The sequence below is a fragment of the Zea mays genome, chromosome 6 (genome assembly GCF_902167145.1).
Source record: "Zea mays cultivar B73 chromosome 6, Zm-B73-REFERENCE-NAM-5.0, whole genome shotgun sequence".
Lineage (NCBI taxonomy): Eukaryota > Viridiplantae > Streptophyta > Magnoliopsida > Poales > Poaceae > Zea > Zea mays.
In genome coordinates, this window is record NC_050101.1 from 146,736,387 (window position 1) to 146,760,364 (window position 23,978).

General features: G+C 42.9%; 2 protein-coding genes across 3 annotated transcripts; both read left to right on the plus strand.

Annotated features, from left to right (window-relative positions):
- Positions 1–11,318: 11,318 nt before the first annotated feature.
- Positions 11,319–14,079, plus strand: LOC103630186 (uncharacterized). Of its 2 annotated transcripts, none has more exons than XM_008651263.1 (4): positions 11,319–11,947; positions 12,041–13,273; positions 13,368–13,486; positions 13,568–14,079. In XM_008651263.1, the coding sequence occupies exons 1-4, from the start codon at positions 11,404–11,406 to the stop codon at positions 13,958–13,960; spliced, it is 2,289 nt and encodes a 762-aa protein (XP_008649485.1). In that variant the 5' UTR covers positions 11,319–11,403; the 3' UTR covers positions 13,961–14,079. The 2 variants fall into 2 exon arrangements, with proteins under 2 accessions (XP_008649485.1, XP_008649486.1); XM_008651264.1 differs by having other exon boundaries at positions 12,041–13,267.
- A 901-nt stretch (positions 14,080–14,980) lies between these two features.
- LOC100381603 (uncharacterized) lies at positions 14,981–18,489 on the plus strand. Its single transcript, NM_001174421.1, has 5 exons — positions 14,981–15,313; positions 15,940–16,191; positions 16,282–16,380; positions 16,487–16,777; positions 17,821–18,489. Exons 1-5 carry the CDS (start codon positions 15,125–15,127, stop codon positions 18,196–18,198), a joined length of 1,209 nt encoding a protein of 402 aa, NP_001167892.1. The 5' UTR covers positions 14,981–15,124; the 3' UTR covers positions 18,199–18,489.
- Positions 18,490–23,978: the final 5,489 nt, after the last annotated feature.

Genomic DNA, 23,978 nt, shown 5'->3' on the forward strand with positions numbered 1-23,978 from the left:
TGAAGACCCTGAGCATCTGTTTGGTGAAGGCAAGTGTTCTCTGACCCATTATGTCCTACATACTTATAATCCATCGTCCCGCATTACATTATTGAAACCTAAGGATTAACTAGTCTGTATTTACCTCATCCTTGTTTACCTTTTGGGTTACCATGGTTAGCTTTATGCTATTGCTTTACTTTAATCAATGAACATGATGTGAACATTTATGATACGATGTTGCCATTATGACTATGATGATGGTCCTGTGATACTTTAGGGGACTCAGGCTGTTTCCTGAATGCCTCTCCGTAAGGACCTGTTCGGGGAGCGACACCCCAGGAAAACAGTGCAACCATGAGGGTGGTATGGGACGCCCTTGGCCAAGTAATTAGGGAAGTCTTATGTTGGGTGCTAGTTTTTGGTCATTCGGAAACGGAGGCATCTGTTATGGCTCCTATATTCTCGCTCAGGGATCTGGGTACGGGCATCGTCCCATGGCTTTTTCCTGAGGGCAGAGGTATAGGTTTTGGGATGTCAGATGGACTTTATGCAATGGTCATTTCCAACATTTGCATAGTGAGGACCCTAGGGAAAAGCCACGTAGTGAGACCCTGCTAGTTCACCTTGGAAGTGATCAATGGGGAGTCACGATCCTCGGGCAGAAAGGGAATCACAGCTCATGGGTAAAGTGTGCAACCTCTGCAGAGTGTTATGAAACTGATATATCAGCCGTGCTCACGGTTATGAGCGGCCTTGGGATCCTCTTTGATTAGAGATACAGATGGTTCGATATAAAATGGTTCTATTTATTATTTTGGTTCGATGATGATAATAATGTTCCTCGATGAGGAAATGATTCACGGGTTGGTTATTGCTAAAACTTGGCATCTACTAATAATAAATACCTGACAAACTAAAAGCAACTGCTTTGACACTAACCCCACATAAAGCTAGTCCACCTCAGCCAAACGGGACATTTGCTGAGTACGTTGATGTGTACTCACCCTTGCTTTCACAAAACACCAGGTTGCCTTTGGTGCAATCTATGCTTAGGTAAAGAAGAAGGTGTCGAGGCGGATCTCCAGGGGTTCCAGGACTTCGACGAGTTCGAGGATTAGGCTAGCGACCTCCCCCAGTCAGCTGCCTATGGTGGGTTAATTTACGTTGGCTACGTTTCGATTCTGTGTACTTTGATTTATATTATGTAAATGACTCTAGTCTTTAATATTATTACTTACTCTTTATTGTAATTCGAAGCATTGTGCTATATTGAGTCATTTATGTAATCGTTGTATACGTGAATTTCTGATCCTGGCACATACATGGTTCGCATTCAGTTTACCTTCATCTCCTGTCGTTCACTCCTCTCTTCTTCTAGTTGTGCCTATAATATTCACACCAATGTTATAATAACTCAAATAGAAGGTATATAACTCAAGGAATGACAAGTTACAAAAGCACTAACCTAGAGTTGTTGTATCCGATGATGTGAGATATCCTGTCGAGGTCGTATGGCCGGGCTGGAGCTCGTGGTCTTTGCTCGAACCTGAGACATAGTGCGAGTGGAAAACGAGTCGATTGCCCCGTCGGCAATCCAATACCGCCCATGCCTCTTGCCTCCTCCGACCCTCATGAGGACATCTCCGTCGATGTCCTCAGATCGTAATCTGGCCCATGGACCTCATGTGCCATGGCAGTGTACTCACTTAGGCGGATGTAGATGGCGGGGTTGCTATATGCCTCGGGCACGTCATCCGGGTTGTAGGTGACGTCGAACATCGCCTTGCCCTTGTGGGCCATAGCATACGCCGAGAAGATGGAGCAAGGCTGGCCACCATGTGACGCCGACTACAAAAAAACCAACGAGATAGTTAGAAATCATGTATAATCCAATGTTATGTACCTAAATAAAAAAGTGGGCATATCCATTTTTCTCCATATTTGCCAAAGTTGCGGCTGCCTTGGTGGTGGAAGGGACCTTACATCATTAGATGTTGTTCCCAGTTAGAGTTGTGCGTCTCGTCCCACTCAGGCTAGCATCACTTATCCACCATCTGCTCCCAGCACTGAGGATGTGCGGTGCACCAATAAGGAACCATCTATAAAGTAAAACAAGTATACTGCCTATCAGAAGATAAAATTAAGCAAATTTTATCACAAATATTAAAGTTTTGTATTTACCTGCAAGTACTGGTCCCGCATCAACAACATGGTTCGGGCGGCCTGCTTGGTCACCTTCTCCCCAAGGACAAAGCCGTAGTGCATGTCCACGACGAGTTTCTTACAACTCGTGGTAGCCACCACATCCGCCCTGGCCTCGTATCCTGCCTCGCATCTGAAGAAATCCTGCATGCAAAGATGATGTATCCATACATTATTTCAAGAATGTGCAATGAATGCGACATATTTTACAATATAGAAAGACTTACCCACAACTCTTGCTTCACCCGCTTTGCCTTGTTGTTGAATTCCTTGTCGTCCCGATCTACTGCATCGAGGGCGACGACATAGTGGTCGAAGGTGTAGGCTGGGCCCGTCACTCTAGCATACTCAACCAGTCCAGGGAAGTGTTCACTGCACAGAAGGCCGATGATGCCATTGGGATTGCGACTGTGACCCCCTGCATTCTCCACAACCTTCCAAGACCTGTCCAAGTGATAAATAAAAAGTGTTAGTTTATATTATGAATTGGAACACTTAATATGAACAAGCAGTGAGAACATCTAAAGTTACATGTCTCTCCCCATTGGGTTGAATCAGCGGCCGCCTGTCACGAAGTATGGGACACTGAGGGAGACTTGTGGGACCTCGCAAGTACACGTTCCACGAATCTGAGGCGCCATAATCCGAGGTGCCATGCTGAGCGTCGTCGCCGTCCTGCTGCGCCTCATCGACAGCAGTCTGCTGCTCTACCTGCCGCTGGACGTCGTCCTCCTGTTGTGCCTCCACCTCCATCCTATGGGTGCTCCTCCTCCCTCTCCTCGTCCTCATTCCACCACCCACCATCTTTGTCCAACAACCTGCAATTAAGAGTAAGCAAATAAGCACATATAAAAAGGATGTATTTAGAAATAGGTGCGAAATAAAAAAATATAGCATTACATCGATTAAAAATAATCTTCATGTGTGTTGGGTTTAGCCGGATCATAAGTCTCATCATCACTATCAACCATTTCATAGTCAACACCATCTGAAGGCGCAAGTTCGTCATTAATATCATTGCCTTTAAGTATTTCTAAGTCATTCTCATTTTGCACCTCATCCTTCTCCTCATCAACAACCATTTCAATATCTACTTCCATTCCGATTGATTCGGTTAAGTCTATCTCAAATCGTCCTTCTAGCCCATCTTCTTGGAAGAACTCTCCATCATATGTGTCCGGGTCTAGGTTATAATCTTCATCGTTTGGAACAGGTAATTTACCGTGCGGTGATACCTTATACATAACATCCCAACCCATAAGATATCCTTTCGTTTGGCATGCATATAGGAGATAATACACTTGTGTGGCCTGTTGGGCCACGATATTGACATCGTCTCCTGGTAAGGTGGAATCCTATCGAATTTCGACTAGCCCAAGATTCGAATGTATCCGTCTTGTCACTTCAGGATCAAACCAATGACAATTGAATATCACTGGAGTAAGAGGTTTGGAACCATGAAAATTGAGTTCATATATTTCTTCGGTTCGTCCAAAATAATCGACCTCGTCAAGCCCAGGCGTAAAGACTCTAGAACACGTGGTTATTCGATTGGGCCGACTTTGGTCGTAGCTTGTTGTGCGAAAACGGTATCCATTGACATCATAGCCAGAATATTTTCTGACCCTATAAGCAAAGTCATTGGCTACTTGTCTCAACTCGGCACTCGTAGACGGATCTCTTTGGCCCTGTAAGTTCAAAGACGCTAGATTGTAATAGTATTCGCACGTAAGATCAACTTCAAATGACAAACTAAGCACGTACCTTATGTTTGAACCAGGAAATTAAATCGAGCAATCCATTTTCTGCACCCTTTCTAAGAAGGGTATCATATTCGTGTGGAGTTGGGTCCCTTGATCGACTCCAGAATTCATGAAGAAATTGTTCCATGTATGGCGTCACCTCTTCAAGGTTGGTAAATACATATAGCATGATATGGCACCACCCTTCATGTCTTAGGGTCTTGGTGGTCAAATCACTTGCGCTTTCGAGTTGGCCACGAAATATGCTGAGGTTCGATTCATTGCCGCCATCATTATAACGAGGGTGGATTATGCACGCTCGACAGTTTGTCACCATAATAAGTTGTTGTGAAGTTTGAGACCTCCTCTAGAATATATGCCTCTACAATGGAAGCCTCGATTTTGTATTTATTTCTACATTTCTTTCGAATAGTATTTAGACATCTCTCGATTGGATAGCACCAACGTCCCTGCACGCTCCCCCCATTCGTGCCTCATACGGGAGATAAGAATCAAATGCTGCATTGAATTGAAGAAATTGGGTGGAAATATCTTCTCAAGCTTACACAGTAACACATGTGTCAATCTTTCTAAGTCTACAATCACGTCTGAGATAACTTTTTTGCATAAAGCTGTCAGAAGAAATAGCTCAACTCTGCAAGCGCTAGCCAGACATGCTCAGGGACATAGCCTCAAACCATCACCGGAAGAATCCGTTCAATCCATATGTGGAAGTCATGACTCTTCATCCCTAAGACTCGCAGAGTAGATAAGTTCACCCCCTACTCAGGTTAGCTGCATACCCATCAGGAAACATCAACATCTTGATCCACAGCAGTACTACCTTTCTCTTGGCCCTGCTGAGGACGATATCGGCTTTAGGCCTTCTCCATGTCTTTCCACCACTAGACGACTTCATCTCTTGGTTTGGTCTATCGCATAACGCTGCCAAATCCGCTCTTGCCTTTATGTTATCCTTTGAAGGAGCAGGTATGGAAGGATCCTTTGAAGTGCCTCGACGACATTCTTTTCAGTGTGCATCACATCAATGTTGTATGGAAGGAGCATGTCATCATAATAGGGGAGCCAAGTCAAGCTCGACTTATGTGTCCACATATGCTACTCACCATATCCCACAAAACCACCTTCTGGATTGGCCACGAGCCCATCTATCTGTTGACGATTTTCGGCACCAGTCATCATTACAGGTGGGTGGTCTGTCACTATGACACCTTTCGTAAAGTTCTTGATGTCTAGGCGGAATGGATGGTCAGGAGGGAGAAATTGTTGATGTTTATCGAACGACAAAAATTTGCCACCCTTCTTCAACCAAATGAACCTAAGAGCTTCCTTCATCGGAACTTACCGTGAACACACCAGGCGCAGAATAGCCCATACGCCAGTAAGTCATGCATGGAGTACTGGTACCAAACATGCATTTTGAAGTTTGTCTTTGTAGCTCGATCATACGTCCATACCCCTTCCTCCCAAGCACGGACCAATTCATCAATCAAAGGCTCTATGTACATGCCCATTTTATTCCTCGTTGTCCAGGAATTATCAACGACACGAATATGTTCCGTCTTTGAAAGCATACACCGGGGGAGATTGATGGGGATAACAAACATGGGCCAACATATGTACGGGACAGCGCTCATTCCATAGGGAACCATTGTCTGGCCATGAAGGGGCTTCTGTGCCATGTCAAACATGTCGTAGAACGCCTTTGCGACCGGCTCTAGCTCGTCCTCCATACATCCTCCGGCGAACTATGTCTCGTGATAGTCGTTCAACATATCCGCTACCTCAGCATTAGCATCATAATCCTCGACGCATTGTCTCACGACCTCCTCTTTCGTACGATGCACTTCACCATGGAAGATCCTCCGAGTATAGTCCAACGTAAATCCATTCTTCCAAATATGTTCTACCATGGCCTTTTTTGATTTTCTTTTCTTGTTGGCACATTTGCTGCATGGGCATGTGACTAGACTCAATGCATGGGCATGACACTCCCACATTAACCAAGATTCACTATATGGTCATGAATTCCAGGTATATTGCTTTTCCCCAATTGAAATTGAGAAGTAGATAATGTATTTCTGCTAAGATGGTGTTTTACAATCCGAAGATGGACAAGGATCCCAATGAAATGGTAGAGTGTTGTCAGTGCCATATAGGGAAACATTGGTATCATCTGGAGCCTGGTCAATATGATGTTATTGAGTGCAACCCACCATAGGCTTTCTACTCCCTTCAGACCACCTTGTTTCAAATATGATAGATCTGTGACATGCTTGACAAGTGTGCCTTCTCCATAAAAAAGCTTGCCGAGTGTAAGCAAGAAGAGGCTTTAGAAAGCCATGGATACATCTACCACAGAGGACCATGAAGCTCTTCGTGAAATGCTCACAATCCCAATCACAGAAGACATCTCGGTTTAGCTCCACTTTGAGTGGAATAGAATCAAATATGATAGTGACCAATCGAGGGGATGTTGATTCGAGGTTTTAGGCCATGTATAAGTAGTTGACTTGATGCATAGTTATTTAGAGGATAGCTTTTGTTGTGGAGTCCTCTATTCTAGTGGATTAGGTTAATGGTAGTACATCTTGGTGTACCATAGATGGTACACATATCCTAATGTTGTTGGATTAAGTGACATGCAGAATATAATGCCTAGGGCTTAATGCTATATTATGTTCTATCTAGATCAGATATTAAGAGTTTTACTTATTCTTTGTTGATGTTTATGTTTTAGATGTTTTACCTCGGGTTATAGATAACATTATATTATTGTACTATTTTTAAGGCCAAACAAATAGTAGCATTATGTTTAGGAAAGACACTAATTATTATAAAGCTAAAAGTTGTGCTTGTTATTTTTTATAACAAAGTTGAACGATGGACGACCACTCTGAAGACCAACCCTCATATGATGAATAATCATACTTTCAAGTGCACTTACACCCCCGATATCGATCTCACTCAATTTGGAGATGAATTCGACATGAATATTGCCTTCTAGAATTTGTTTTTGGTAGAGGACACTCGTGCCACAAATGGAGAACCTACATAGGCTACCATAAGGAAGAAGAATAAGAAGGCAACTGCTAAGAAAAACACTAGCTTCAGTCAAGACGAGGATGAGGTCCTTATTTTTGCATACCTTAATGTGTCTAGGGATCCAGTAATAGGGACTAATCAATTCCAGAAGTCATATTGGCATATGATAAGTGATTTCTACAAAGAGCACAAGAAGATGGCCTACTCTCGCTCTCAACATTCTTTGGAGCATAGGTGGGGTGACATCCAACGAGACACTGCAAAATTTTGTGGCGCCTACGCCTAGGTCATGAGGCTTAACCAAAATGGAAAGAGCGATGACTACATGGTTTAAAATAATATTGCCTTCTTTTGCTTAATTTTACTAGTTTTTATTATATGCATCAGTAACAAAAATCCATCTTGTAGGTCAAAGATGCTCAACAAATGTATGAGAGGATGTGTAACAAACCATTTAGGTTTTTACACTATTGGTTTATGCTGAGAAGTGAAATGAAGTGGAACACCTGGCTTTCAAGTTCCGAGGTTCATAATCAAACTTTGCATTGTCAAGAGGGACGCATAGACACCTAGGAGAATGAAGACAAGAAAGCCAACTGTTGGCGCCAATCCGGGCGCCAATCACTGCATTGAGAACCGGCGGCGGTGCTCTCTGCACAGGCGCGGACGGTCTATGACCTGGCGCAGGGCTCGGGTTCCCTGCCTGACGGGCCGGACGGGCCACGCCTGTAGATCGGACGGTCCGCGTGTGCGCAGGGGTGGCAAAGTTCGCCGGCAACACCTAAATCTTGCTCCCAGGAGGGACCCTATCGGGGAGGAGAGATCCTAGGCCTTGTCTAGGGTCGGCAGGCCACCCTAGACACCTCTAATTGACGTAGAGCCGAAGAGAAGCAGATAATTTGGGGTTGCGGAAGGCTAATCTAAGGCTAAATTAGAACTACTTCTAATACCTAAGGTAAAAACGAGAGATAAACCGAGTATTGATTCGATCGTTGATGATTAATCGACCGTATTCCTCTATACATATAAAGGAGGGGGGTCTGGACCCGATACAAACCAATCTCCCGAGTTAATTCCGCGAATTTAGCTAACAACCGTAGCAAGAAACTCAGAACCCTAACTGGCTCTGTGCACGCGCGGACCGTTCGCGCTACTGACGCGGACCGTCTGGACCACGGACCGTTTGGCCTTAGGGCCGGACCGTCCGCCCTGCCTATTTTGGTGCTCAATATATGCCCCTGCCTTTTGGCGGAGCTGAGCAAACCAAAAGCAACTAACTTGATGCGATCACATCAGTTTTCTTAGGCATCTTGCCACATACTAGAATGATACTGATTGAGAAAACGTCCATTTAACGCCTTAGGCAAGTCTTTGCCATGTAATGTTTGCAAAAAGTACGCGTTACCGGACATCACCTGCGTGACCTTGTAAGGTCCTTTCTAGCTTGGCGACCACTTTCCAAACTCCTGATCTTTATTCCTTAGAGGCAAAATAGTATTCCATACCAAGTCCCCTACCTAGAATAATTTAGCCTTTACCTTCTTGTTGTAATCTTTGTCAACTATGATCTTGTCCTTTTCTATTTCTCCTAAGGTTGTCAATCTCTTGTCGATCACTTCATCGAACGATTTGTGAAATGACTTCACCTCTACCAAAAAGTTGTTTTCAGGAAAAAAAAGTCAAAGCTGTTTTTGGACAAGCCAGAGCCCTAAGGGTCCGCTTTGGCTTGTCCGAAAACACCTCTAACTCTGTTTTTTCTTCTGAAAAATAATTTTTTTGGTAGAGCTAAAGTCATTTCGTAAATCCTCTGATAGAAACGATTTATCTTAGATATAGATCCATTTCCAATTAAAGTGCTGGAGCCCGATGAAGCTATTATTTGTGGATTCATTTCTTTAGTAAAAATGGCATTTTTAGACGCTTTTCATAGTACGCTGTTAAAAAACGTATGACAGTTGAGATGAAGCCCGGGACGGAGATACGGAGAGCGCTGGAGTTAGGAATGGCAGCGGGTCGGATTTTGTTCGGGTATAATAATACTCGATCCGAAATTGTACCCGATACTTCTACAAATATCCATACCCACCAAGCCAATCGGGCGAGAAACTGTATCCGTACCCGTGCCCATCGGGTATCCACTGGGTATCGAGTATCCAGTGGATATGTTACTGTAGACTAAATAACATTCAGTTGATGTTATAATAAATGCATAAAATATTTTAGTTTCCATCTAAGCACGAGTACAACACGAGAATAACTATATTTGGCTACACGTCGATACAATATCTCAACTCATAATTATCGCATCCAATAGATTTAAATTTGAGTACAGAGAATAAAAGCTTAATGAGTTCATGATAGTTGATAGCCATAACATTGTCAATGTCTCATTGGTCTCTAGTACATTACAGTTGACTGTTAACACAACACAAATTAATATTCATTAATCAACAACATATGCGCCATGATAAATTGATAAATAAAAACACCATGCAGCAATTAGCTCCAGTAGCCCGTGACATGGTGTATAGTAGCAGCAGCCTGCCGCCAGCAACAGCAGCCCGTGGTCGTGCATGTGTCCATGGTGAAGTAGCAGCAACCAACATGCAACAAAACCAGTATTGCTGTATTTTTTTGTCTCCATTCTATTATGATCCTTAATTTTTAGTGGGTGTAGCACATTTAAAGAGGTATATTTATATCTCGGATATCCACTAGATACTCGTGGGTAAAGTATTTTACCTATACCCGACCCGATATATTTCGGGTATCCGACCCGATAGGACCCGCGGGTGAGTTTTTCTACCCGTATCCATATCCACCGGGTACGAAACCCGCGGGTATCCATACCCACGGGTCCAACTGCCATCCCTAGCTGGAGTTGAGTTACGGGCTGCCTCTCCCTCCGTCCTAGGGGTGAAAACGTGTCGGGTATACCCGTCGGGTACCGGATACGGAAAGTACAAATACTCGTTTTTCGGATACAAATTCGAGTATTTTTATATTCGGGACTGATGCGGGTAATATCCGGATACTGAAGCTTTGGATTCGTGTCGGATACGGAGCGAGGACTACACGGTAAATACCCAGATAGTTGGGCCGGAATTCGGGTACCCGTTTTTTCATTGCCTGCATAATAATATAGTTATAAAATCATAACTTTTACATATGAAATCGGATGAAGATAAAGTTTATATGAAAATTGTAGAGCTCGAAGAGATCTATAACTTTGTAGTACATTAATTTTTTGTTTAAATAAATCTTTAGGCCAAAATCATTGAAATAATGTCTAAATTTATATCAAATTAATATACTTTATCATTTTTATGTGAGGGGTTTAATATTATCTCCACGTGGGAACTTAAGGTTATCTTTGTAGAGACTATTTATTAGTATTGGTAATTTATTTGTAATTTTCGATCGACGCTACATTATTTTATGAATTTAATTGTATTTTAATGATTTTCTATGACAAGAAATTAATAGATGTATAAATAGCCTCAAAAAATCATGAAATTTTACGGAGGCACAACATATGTTCATATATAACCATAAAAAATGTTTGGATTATAAGATCTATAAGATGCCCGCGTTTCTTCCATTTCACTTTCACCTATTTGTACGGGTTACATGTGAAATCACTGTAAGTATTCAAGTTTCAACATAATCAATACCTTACTTTATCATTTTCATACGAGGACTTGAGCTATCTTCGTATAAAATGTTTATTAATTTTTGTAACTTATTTGCAATTTTTTAGTGAAACTAGAATATTTTATGAATTTTTAATATTATGGTGTTGGTTCTACAATGTCTTCGTGATTAGTAACTTTGAACTGTATGATGTTAATTTTATCGATTTCCTTTCCTATATTTGATCTATCATATACATGATTATGCAGTGTTCGGCTAGGCGCCGCCTAGGCGGCGATTAGGCGCGCCTAGGCGCTAGTCGACACGCTGCCGCGTAGCCTAGGGTCCTATGCGTCTTCTAGGCGGCCGCGGCGACTAGGCGGCGTCCAGCCGCGCCTAGGCGGCGAGTGGGCGGCGCGCAGCGCCTAAGCGGGCGCGCAGGCGGGCGCGCGCAGGCTGGCGCGCGGGCGAGCGCGCGTTACTTTTAGCGCGCGTTACTTTTAGCGGGCGCGCGCGCGTTGCTTTTAGCCAGCGCGCGGTAGTTTAGCCTGCGCGTAGAAACTGCTGCTCCCCCGCCGCCGGCTCCCTGCTGCTCCCCCGCCGGCTCCCTGCTGCTCCCCTGCCGGTGAGTTCTCCTCCCCCGTCGGCTGCTCCCCTCCCTGCTCATCCCCCTCCCCTGCTTTCCTCCTTTCCTCCCCTGCTTTCCTCCCCTGCTGAAACTGCTTTCCTCCCCTGTGCAGTGTACAAGTGAAAGAAATCAAAGGATTAAGGTTTAAGGATGTCATCAGAAACTGCAGCTGCACCTTCTGAAACTGAAGCAGCTAGAGCGAATCTCCTAAAAAGAAATTCAGATGATGTTGGATGGGAATATGGTGTTCTTGTTGATGCTAACAACAAAGACAAGGTGAAGTGTAAATTCTGTGACAAGGAGATGAGGGGAGGGATTTATAGGTTGAAGGAGCATCTTGCCCATGTTGGAAAGAATGTGAAGAAATGCACGTCTGCAACACCGCAGGCTCTAGAGGCTAAAGAGAAGTGCAAGAAAGCAATTGAGGCTGCAAAAAGGAAGAGGGAGGAGAAGACTGTTCGTGAGCTAGAACTTAGAGAGGAAGTGAATGTATCTAGGGTTGGAGAGGAGTCAGAAGAAGTCACTTGTGTTGGAAGCTCACAGCCTCACAAATTAGGGCCAATTGACAAATGGACACGTGCTATTGATCCTACCAAGGCTGATTCATTCAAACAACAGCAGCTGAACAAGGAACTATGGAAAGAAAGAGAGCATGAGGTGCACAAGTTTATTGCAAGATGGGCCTATAATCATGGTAAATTGCTAGTATACGATGTTGTTTTCACATTTTAAAATTCATGAACTGAACACATTTTAAAATTAGACTTCATTTTTTAATCATTGGCAGGAATACCTTTCAATGCATGTGACAATGATGAGTTCAAGCAAATGTGTGAAGCAATTGGACAATTTGGACCAGGACTTACACCTCCAACTCAAGATGCCTTTCGAGGTAGTTTGCTGGAAGAAGAATATGAAAGAACCAAGTGTTTGCTGCAGGAACGTGAAGCCGAGAAGATGAAAAATGGTTGCTCTATTATGACCGATGCTTGGTCAGATAGAAAGAGGAGAAGCATAATGAATATATGCACTAATTGTGCTGATGGAACCTCCTTCATCAGCTCAAAAGAGATGTCAGATGTGTCACACACAAGCGAAGTCATTTTTGAATTAGTGGACAAAGCAATTGAAGACATTGGTGAAGAAAATGTGGTGCAAGTAGTCACTGACAATGCCTCTAACAACATGGGAGCAAAGAAGCTATTGCTTGAGAAGAGACCACAAATATTTTGGACCTCTTGTGCAGCTCACACAATCAACTTGATGCTCCAAGGAATTGGCAAATTGCCTCGGTTCAGGAAAGTGATTGACCAAGCAAAGTCATTTACCATATTTGTGTATGGCCACACAAGAACATTGGAGTGCTTGAGATACTTCACAGAGGGGAAAGAGCTAGTGAGGCCAGGAGTGACTAGGTTTGCTTCATACTTTCTCACTTTGAACAGTATGCAAGAGAAGAAGGACCAGTTAAGGAAGATGGTAGTTCATAGCAGGTGGGACTCATTAAAGGATGTGAAATCAAAGAAAGGAAAAGAGGCCACAGCTACTATATTGAGTCCAGCCTTTTGGAAGGATGTGAAGCTAATGTTGGCTGTTTTTGAGCCATTGGTCAAAGTCCTCCGTTTGGTTGATGGGGATGTGAAGCCATCCATGGGTTTCCTTTATGGAGAGCTACTAAAGGCAAAAAGAGAGATCAAAGAGGCCTTTGGCAATGTTGAGTCTCGATTCAAAGATGTTATGGCTGTAATTGAGAAGAAGATGAATGGAAGACTTGATTCTCCATTGCATTTGACAGCTTTTTTGCTGAATCCACACTATAGCTATGCTAACCCATCAATATTTGATGAGCCCAAAATGAATGAAGCCTTCATATCTTGTGTCGAGCAATTTTATTATCATGATGAGGACCAACAAGAACAGGCTGCCAACTTTGAATTGAAAAAATTTCAGAATAGAGAAGGACCATTTAGCAAGAAGCTTGCAAGAACTTTTCAAAACTATGATTACAATCCAGGTAGAGGTACTTAACTACTTATTATATGGTCGTTTGCTGTTTTCTACCATGGTTGTTTGCTGTTTTTTAAACTAATAGAGGTGTTTCTAATTTATTTCAGCATCATGGTGGCGGTTATATGGAACTGAAACACCAGCTTTACAGAAGATGGCTACAAGGATATTATCTTTGACATCAAGCTCTTCTGGTTGTGAAAGAAATTGGAGCGGGTTTGAAGGGGTTAGTACCTATCTATTAATCATTTCAGCAGTACTATGATTAAATTTCAGAACTGAAAATGCTTTTGTTTCTAATTTATAGATACACACTAAGAAGAGAAATAGGCTGACTACAACCCGCCTCAACAAGTTGGTCTATATTCAGTTCAATAACAGGCTGATGAATAACAGAGAAAAGATTAAGTCAAAGAAAATCACTGATGTTCTCTTGTCTAGTGATACAACTGAAGCTCAAGGTTTTCTCCAAGAGGGTGGAGATGATTGTGCACAAGTTGTCTTTAGAGATGAGGAGGAAGATGAGATGGAAGGTACAGGGATACCTTGGTCTGTTATTGGAGAGGCAGTGGGAGCAGAAGAACAGCTTGAGCCTCGTAGAAGTGCAAGAGTGAGAGAGCTCTATGAAGGAGAAGAGTTTGAGTCTGAAGAAGAAGAGTATGAAGATGAAGATTTGTGCTACAGTGAAGATGAAATATGATCTGGACCATCTCCATCTAGTAGTGAAGCCTTTTGTGATGCCCTGGTCTTATGAACTGCAGCTGTGTCACTTTGTGTCTGTGTGTCTTCTTTTGTGTGAGACCTGAACTAAGAACTATGTGCTTGTGCTGTCCTTTATTTATAAATTGTGTTCTGCACTTGTATTACTGTCCTATCCACTTGTGTTGTAATTACCAGCTGCTGATATTGTGTGCAGTGTGCTCAACTGCTCATGAATGGGAGGCTGCTGAAATCATCCAGATAAGTCACAATTTAGTGTTTTCTATTTTTTTATGAACAGCTAGCTGTCTATTGACTAATTTACTAACTACTAGCTGTCAAAATGTGTTGCAGCCTTGCAGGAGCTAGGAACATGCAAGAGTAAGCTAAGCTAGGAATCAGATATGTCTACTGGCCTTCTTTTTATACTTACTGTGACTCATATAGTCATATATAGTAGTTATATACGTATATATAGTTATATACATAATATATATATATAATTTATGGCTATATTGCCAAAACGCCTAGAAAAGCGCCTAGAAGCGCCTAAGACCGAGTACTCCCGACTAGGCGCTAGGCAATGGGTCACCGCCTAGATTCCGCCTAGCGCCTAGCTGAACCTTGTGATTATGTATTGCTTAATTTATATATTTGTTGGATGGTTTAACAATTAATATCATCGGGACGAACTATCCGACAATTATCCGGTACCTACCCGAATAGTATCTATTATCCGTTTCTTACCCGTCTGGATTATTACCCGGTCTCGTCCTATATCCGTCTCGAATCTTAACTACCTGTATCTAATCCTGTATCCGAAAAAAATATATTAGGCTAGGATATGAGATGATCTTGTATCCGGCTATATCCGTCCCATTTTTTCATCCTACTCAGTCCCTCTCCCTCCACACGCGGCAAGGCCGCAAGAATCATTTTGTGAAAAAAAAAACTAAAAAAAAATACAACTAGGTTCATCCACTTTAGGGCACCTCCCTCACCCGAAGAGCTGATGCTGACAGCTCCACCGCTCGCCGCCGCCGCCCGCCGCGCCGCCACAGCTGCCGCATGTGGCGCCGCCCACCGGCTCCTCCTTCCAGTTTGCTTTCTATCCTCCAACCCCTCTGCCCCGAGCACTCTCGTACCGCGCCGCCGCTTCGGCCACATGTCGCAGGAGTGCATGGCCCCGCGCGCTCCCCTACCGCCGGTCGGACGGAACTTTGCGGTGGCTGTGGGGGATGAGATCCTGTATGGAGATGCCCCGGAGCTGGTTGTGGTGTCGTTCTACCGGTTCGCTGATTTCCCCGACCATGCTGCATTCCGGCTGCCGCTTAAGGAGCTTTGCGAGGAGCTGGTGAGTGCACAGAAATCTCATTTACGTCAGGATATTGTTGCCTGTGATGTGTTCGATTTATGAATTGCCGTATCAGCTTATTTGTTAATTTCTGAAGCTGAACTGTTGGAAAAGAATATGTTTAATATAGCCAAGGGCAGGGCAGGTAAGATTTTATAGGAAGAATAGCAAATTCAATAATAAGCTTATGCTACATTAAAGTCTTGTTTGAGTTAAGCCGTGAGAGATCATATTTGTAAGTGCCTGTATCCTGGGCCTTGTTCAAGACACAGGACAGTGATGGGCCACTTAATTCTAGCTCGGAGCATAACCCATTTGTTCTGTTTCAATTTTTCGGTGTACATTAGGCAAGCTCAGTAGGCATCCTTTTCCCTTTTGAAGCGACAAAAATTTTGGGTGTACGTTGTTTTGGATATTCACCCATCCGCTCACCAGTCACCACTTCCATTTTCTCTGCTCTAAAAACCTAGACCATAAATAACTTCAAAATATTCTGTGTTTGATGAGAACAATGTGATTACCGACTTGTGTTCATGTTTTGATGATGAAACTACCAATCACCGCACTATATATATCTCATTTCTGCAAAATTGGGCTCACATAGTTTGCTTGCTGATTCTTCTCAGCGTGTTTCAGGTGGCATTATCCTTGCACCTGAGGGAATCAATGGTAGTATATGTGGAACCCCAGTTGCTGTGGACAAAATCTTAAACTTTATTCAAGAAGACGGTCGTTTAAAAGGATTGAGAATGATCCAGTCACCTGTTACTCCAGAGGATGAGGCCATACATCATGGACATACCAGTCACTCCCCTGTTGGTGCTGGGGAAGATGCACCATTCCGATGGGATCATGTCCGTGTCAAATTGAAAAAGGAGGTCAGTTTGCCTACATGGTTCTTGTTGGTCGGTCACTGGATATTTAATGATGAAACGGTCCAGCTTAGTCTGATCCTTGCCATTTTGTAGATAGTGACGTTTGGAGACCCAGGTGTTATGCCAACTAAAATCGTTGGGAAATATGTTAAGCCAAAAGACTGGAATGACTTGATAAGTGATCCAGACACTGTAAGTGTTTCATCTATCTCAGATAGTTCATAACTCGTCATCTATCTTTGCATTGTTGAACTTCTTTTCCATTGCCTGCGAATTGTTTACGCTATTAATGTGACAGGTCATCATTGATGTGCGTAACATGTATGAGATACGCATAGGAAAGTTTAAGAAAGCTGTCGATCCACGTACAAACTCATTCAGAGAGTTTCCTACTTGGGTTGACGATCAATTTCAATTGGTTCAATCAGGCACCCTAGGGTCAGGGGGAGATGATAATGGAACCGGTGAACCATCGGCAGACCTTAATGCCAGCAAATCCAAACAGCTACCAAGAGTTGCTATGTACTGCACTGGTGGTATCCGATGTGAGAAGGCATCAAGCTTTCTCCTCGGCAAGGGCTTTAAAGAGGTAAACCAAAAGGCTATTCTCTGTTATCTGCTGTTCTGTGGATTTTCTTATCATGATGCTACTGTTCAACATTCTCTTGGCGTGTAAATATTTTACTTATGCATATTGCATGATATATTTCTATAACATAGATTGTTATTTGCATCCTGAGGTTTTTGCAGTATGTGCATTTTTTACTATATTCTATGCTTGCCATTTGATAATTCCTTAAATTGAGCATTTTTTAACCAAACCTTTGGCAAAATCCAATGTCTGTTATTTCTATTATAAAAGTTATATAATGTAGGAAGTAAGGGTCTGTTTGGATCAGGAGCTAAAGCAATCTGACTAAATTTTAGCTCCTCCTTAGGAGCTAAAATTGAGTAAAAAAGATATATTTTTACCGTTTTGTCACTTTTAACTCTTCCAGCTTGGATCTTTAGCTCCTAAAGTGACTAACGCTCTGTTTGGAAACTCTAGAGCTAATAGTTAAGTTGTTGTAGTGGCTCCAAACACCCCAGCTAATACCTCAGCTAACAATTAGTTCATTAGCTGGCTTAACACAGCTAATAATTTGTTAGCCGACTCTAGGAGTTCCAACCATGGCCTAAACTTTAGTTACTTTTGGTTTAGTTCCTGTGATTCAAGGGTAACAGATACTAGTAGTAGTACTGCTAGTCTACTAGTAGTAGTACGACCACTAGTAATGATGATGCAGCAGCTTTGCTCAAGATGAGTTCCTGAATATTTTATGTTTTGCATCCATATTACCATCCTAAACACCACTAGTCAATCATTTGGTGTGCTACCTTTCTAGACGTGACATGTGAACCTGCTATCGCAGTTCAACATTACTGTATATGTTCTGAAGTGACCTTTCACAATTGAAGGGCAAGTTCAGTGAAACTCATGCCCCATTTTGAGAAACTGGTTTACTTTAAACTTTTCATGGAAGAGATTTTCATCGAATCTCTGTTGATACGTTTCATAATTTATGCATGAACATGCCTTTTGGCTGCTATTCTTTTTTTGTAGATTTCGTAACCTTAACATTTGCATGCCAGGTTTATCATTTGGAAGGCGGGATATTGAAGTATCTGGAGGAAATCCCAAAGGCCGAAAGTTTGTGGGAGGGTGAATGCTTTGTGTTTGACAAGCGTGTCTCTGTGGGGCATGGATTGGCCCAAGGCACCCACAAACTTTGCTACGGGTGTAAGCAGCCAGTCAGCGATGAGGACATGTTGTCGCCTCACTGGGAGTACGGCGTCTCTTGCCCGCATTGCTTCGCAACGAAATCCGAGGAGGAGAAGGAACGGGCTAGGGCTCGGCAGCGGCAGTTCGAGACCTTTGGAGTGATAGGTGGGCCTCATATGGGCAAGAGTCCGAGAGGGTCTGCCGCTAACAATGCAGTGGAGTTCATACAGTTGCCCAAGTCAGTGTAACTTTAATTATCCATCTGAAACTTTTAGATTGAAGTGTTGTTGACAAAGTGAGGGAATCAACCAGATTGGCAATGATTGCCATATTATGATCTTTTCCGATGCTTAAGTTTTTGTCGGAAAAAGTGGTGTCGATACCATTTGTTTTAGATTGTAACCTCGCTAACTCCCGGAGATGCTAAGGTCCTGTTCGGTTGTTTAGAATTGGAGACCCGAATTAATTCCTAGCCGGATTATTTCTCTAATTTATATAGATTTTGATGAGCTGGAATGAATCCTGGCTTATTCCGGTACAACCGAACGGGCCCTAAAGAATTTTCAATGCAGGGGGAACAAATATAAGCATGTTTTTCGGATTAAAGTCAGTTGTTCGGATTAATACTGTAAAAGTAGGTACGGATTAAAGCCAAACTAACATGCTTGTATGAAGCTGTTTTCTTTGGTGAAACTACCAGGTGTATGAAGCTGTTTGCTTTGATCAGGTAGGTCCCAGTTCCGAGGGGCAGGAGCCTAGTACAGATTGGGATCTAAAGCGTTCCGTAGTTCTCTTTAGTTCTGTATTATGCTAGGCTATGCTTAACATACTACTACTTATCGTAATACTCATTTAAAGTCTACTTTGTCTCACTACAGGAATTCACTTAATTCCCGTCCCGTCGGCCTGAAACCGACGGAAATAAGCCCTAAACCGACGGGAATAAGTAATTCCCGTCGGTTTAGGGCTTATTCCCGTCGGTTTCAGGCCGACAGACGTCCCTTGTCGGGGATAAGGTTATCCCCGTCGGCGGCCGACGAGAATAATTAATTCCCGTCGGCTAGATAGTGGCCGACGGGAATTAAGGCTAATTCTCGTCGGTTTTCGTGGCCGACGGAAATTCCCGTCGGTTCCCTAGGCCGACGGGAGTTATTAATTAATTCCCGTCGGCCCCACGTGGCCGACGGGAATTAACTGGGCCGACGGGAGTAAGTAGTTAATTCCCGTCGGTTCGACCATAGCCGACGGGAATTAACTGGGCCGACGGGAATTACTGTATACTGCTACAAAAACAGCACTAAATTATGTCACTATTTCTGCACACATAACATATATCAAACATAATATAAATCACATATAACAGCCACATTACAAACACATGTAAAGATACAACATCCACAAACACATGCATTTAGACATAGTGCATTTATAATTAAAACATATCACCTCAGTATGGAAGAACGGAAGTCTGCTTGGGTTCAAACATAACATCCACCAACGTCAAACAACGAGTACGACATAGTATTGAACATAACATCCATCAACGAATACGACATTTCAAACATAAGTTTAAGTGTTTAGAGATAACCACCACTTGGGTGGTTAGAGCTTTGACCGCTGCCGCCTTCACCACCAGGAGGAGGGAACGCGAAGAGCGAGTCAACAAATCCAGTCCCTATTGCTGGATCAGACCCACTGCCACCCGCTTCAGGCGTAACCTATGCAAGTTAGCAAATATCAACACGTTAAATGCAAATATCAAAAAGTATACAAGTGTATAAATTAATGGAGAGTTATCAAACGTACCCTATCTCCAGGTGCAGGTATATGTGTCGGAGGGGTGGTGAACTGTGGTGGTGGAACTGGTGTGTTTGCAAATTGGCTCCATTGTGGTGGCGGTGGAAAATTTGATGTAATGCCCTGTTGCTGCATTAACTGTTAAACACATATGTGTTACTACTGAAGATGTTGTATTGAAATATAATAATTTAGAGTTCGGATTATGTGTACTCACTTGATACATCGCTTGATTATGAGCATTGCAAGCCTCCATAAATTCGCGTTGTTGTCTCATCTCTTCACGCATCCTCATAATCTCCAACTCCTGCTCGTTCGGTCGACGAGAGCATGAGCTACGGGAAGATGAACCCGTCCTCTGAGATCTCACCGACGACGAGTCAATGAATCCGTCGAAGAGTGCATATCTATAAGTGATTCAAAAAATGTTATTACTGCATAATCAATTTAGTGTCAACCATATAATTTCATAAGTTAGAGCTTACCGTCCATGCGCTTTGCCACCACCACTTGCGTACACCACCGAGGGATCCACCGGTTCATGGCGCCAGTCGTAGTCAGGGCCATGGCGACGAACCATCTCCTCCCCATATGCCGCCTATACATCATTCACAACCTTACAAATGCAGGAATTTATATACTTTGAACGTTTGAACTTTTGAGCCAAAACTCACCAAGCGATCCGTGGCTGTCTGGCTGCAGAGCTGGTCAGGGTTGTCCGGGTCTGGTCCTTTGTGGCCCTCCTGGTACACCTCAATGTCACTAGGCTTTTGGCCACTCGTAGCTTCCTGTATAAACAAAAAACATTCATAAGCAATCGTATTATTTGTTGATCGACATAGAAAGATCAAACTTACCATTCTTTTAGCTTTTCGTATCATGTCGTCACCGCCAAACTTGTGGTTAGGATTGGTTCCTCGACATTGTCTGTGATGCGCTGACGCTTTCTGGAAGCCTTCGAAAGCCCAATATCGACACCAAGCATAGTACGCATCAGGCACGGGCGCCATCCATGGAACCATCACCTGCACACACACAATGTTACATATTATATCAATCACAACAATAAATATAAAGGGTAAAACAAATTGAATACTAACCTCACGATATTGATCCTCAGTCAAATATATCTTTGAGGACCCTTCCTTTTTATTCAAGGGGCCTGCTTCTTCTGGATGCTTTTGAAAATACAGGTTTGTAGCCTGAATTCTCGCATAGTATATGGCATCCTTCACCAGCTTCTTTGCATTGTTTTGCAAGACACGTTCAGCGTGCCCCATGTAATCCTCTCCGTCAGGCAACCGATATCGAAGCTACAACATAAAGAATACAAATACAATGGTATAAGTCATAGATTTACCATATTAAGAAACATAACAAAAATAATAAAGAATTCATACCCAAAAGTCATTACGCACAAGTCCCTGTCTGTCGGTGTGGTTTCGTTCCTTTTTAAACTTGTACTCATCCTAGGTACTGACGAGCACCTCATCCTCGGTATCACCCTTTGACACCTTCACTATACCAGGGTAGTGAAGGCGGCAAAGAGAACCCAACGTAAGGTTAACCTGAGTGTGGTGTCCCTTGCCGTCGAAGGACAGGTCCTCCCAATTCCTGCATTACACAAAAACATTAATAATACACATAATAGTTATATGAGATAAGTTAATATATTACACTCACCGATCTCCATGTGGCATGATTAAAGTCCTATCAGCCTCTCGCTCTATCGCGTGACGAGGCTTTACTGAGTGGCTTTTTCTTGAGCGACGTGTGCGTGTCGCTGAAGAGCCTCCCGAGCCATCATCCATCGGGTTGTCAGCCGGTTCGCCCTGTTGGCCCCACTAGTCCCACGCCTGTTGCTGCTCTCTCTGGTGGTCCCACTGGTCCCATGGCTGGTGATGCTGTGCGGCCTGGTCCCATGTCCCGTGCTCCACCTCCTCATTGTGCTCCACCTCCTCATTGTGCTGCTCAGCCTCATTGTGCTGCTCCTCCTCAATGTGCTGCTCCTCAGTGTGCTGCTCATCCTGGTACATACAACTCAAGATTTATTTGTAAATATGTAAATAAATTTATTTGTACAAGATATGTTACCTCATCTCCATGTACCGCGCTCAACAGCTCTCGACGTCTGCTGCTGCTCGAAGAACTGCCCTGAAAAAGGCCCAGGCCCTTGAACAACCCTTTCACTTACTTCTTTGATTTTGGCGGCATCCTGCATAAAAAATAAGAAATTATTCATTAGTGCATCAAAAATGACATAATACTTAAAATATAAACAAATGAAATAACAAAACAACTTTACTTGTTAAATATCATCAAAATCAGGATCTATTTGTTCTCTTCTATGCAGAGGTCGCCATGTAACTTTTCTCCTAACAGGTTGTCTTCTCCGCCTCTCGGGAAAAGTTAAGTCGTTAACGTCTGCGACTAGTGAATCTAATGCCGGTGCAGGATCAATATGAAAACTAGTTGGCAACTCTTCTTCTTGAAACACCTCATCAACCTGCTCAAGGTGACCAATTTGATATTCGTCCTCACCAGGAGTGTATAGGCGTTCGCGGGGATTTACATTGTACACAACCCTCCATTTAGATAACTTTTTGCATGGATATGTCGAGAAATAAACTTGGTCTGCTTGATGGGCAAGGATATACGTGTCGTGTCCTTGAAGCAATTTCTCAGGTTGGATCTGTGTCATCCCAAATTCGGTCCTATAATACTTCGGGTCATACCATTTACACTCAAAGAAAACTAGCGCTAAAGGCTTATTTCCAGCAAATGTAATCTCGATTATATTTTTGATTTTCCCGTAATAGCAGGCTTCGTGTCCTTCATGTCGGTTGCCCTAGTAACGACTCCACTATTTTGAGTGGCGGCCATAGGATGACTTGATTCGAAAATGCTTGAACGAAAGCGATATCCATTGATGTCGTAACGTCCATAGCTTTTGGCAGTTACGCTTCCAATAGATAACTGACGTAAGTCATCATTCAAATTCATTTCCTCCCCAAACTGTCAATCATGCCACAAAGCATTAGCAAATTCTGTAATATTAGTTAAATGAAATTAGCTCTCGGAGCCACATAATTAAGACTTACACGGTCCCGAAGCCACATAATGAAATTAGGTCGCCCATGCATACCATCGCGTCGCAATTTGTCTATGTCTCTCGCTGTTGGCCTACCGAGACACCTCATGTTTTGTTCATCAAACTCGCTGTCAAATATTATTGTATGACATGAGATATTTGATAACATAAACTAATTCACATATGAACAGTTTAAGAAAACAAGTCTTACACAAAGTATTTCTCCACCTCAGGCATATTTGTGAACATGTACAGTAAAGCAGACTTCCGTTCTTCCATACTGAGGTGATATGCCTTGGGTGGACCAACGGCTTTGCCGTTTGTCTGAAAAATCGAAAGATCACTACACGGAGGCATCTCTCGTTCATCATCATGGTACCTTTTCTTTCGAGCAAATACATTATGTTCTTCTGCAAAGTAACAACTTGTGAAGTGTGCTACCTCCTTTAGTTTAAATTGTTCCGCAATACATCCTTCAACTCTTGCCTTATTACCCACCATTGCTCTAAGCTTCTTTAATGCTCTTTCTATATGAAACATCCACCTATATTGAACAGGACCACCGACCTTAGCCTCATATGGAAGATGTATAAAGAGATGCTGCATAGGATTGAAGAAACCCGGTGGAAATATTTTTTCCAATTTGCACAAAAGCACCGGTGCCTCTTTCTCCAGCTGTTCCATCACATCTCTTCTGATTTCTTTAGCACACAACTGTCTGTAGAAATAGCTAACTTCAGCTAACGTTTTCCACACAGCTTCGGAAATGTACCCACGAAACATTACAGGCATGAGCCTCTCCATAATTATGTGGAAGTCATGGCTCTTCAGTCCATTCATATTCATTGTCTTCAAGTTCACAGATCTTCTAAAACCAGCGGCATAACCATCGGGGAATTTAATATCCTTCATCCACTTCATCACTTCTCTCCGTTGCTTAGATTTCAGACAATAGTCAGCTTTTGGTTTGCCTCCGTTTTCTCTAAGCACTTGGGTTGGACGATCACATATCACTGCTAAGTCCATGCGTGCCTTGTCATTGTCTTTCGTTTTATCAGGGAAATCCATGCATGTATTTATGAGGGCTTGGCAAAAGTTACTCTCTTGATGCATGACGTCGATATTGTGCATCAAAATCAA

Coding starts and splice junctions, on each gene's coding strand:
- LOC103630186 (XM_008651263.1), top strand. CDS start 11,404: ATGTCATCAGAAACTGCAGCTGCACCTTCTGAAACTGAAGCAGCTAGA. Junction 13,274..13,367: donor TGATTACAATCCAGGTAGAG/GTACTTAACTAC, acceptor AATTTATTTCAG/CATCATGGTGGCGGTTATAT. Junction 13,487..13,567: donor ATTGGAGCGGGTTTGAAGGG/GTTAGTACCTAT, acceptor TCTAATTTATAG/ATACACACTAAGAAGAGAAA.
- LOC100381603 (NM_001174421.1), top strand. CDS start 15,125: ATGTCGCAGGAGTGCATGGCCCCGCGCGCTCCCCTACCGCCGGTCGGA. Junction 15,314..15,939: donor AGGAGCTTTGCGAGGAGCTG/GTGAGTGCACAG, acceptor GATTCTTCTCAG/CGTGTTTCAGGTGGCATTAT. Junction 16,381..16,486: donor TGATAAGTGATCCAGACACT/GTAAGTGTTTCA, acceptor TTAATGTGACAG/GTCATCATTGATGTGCGTAA.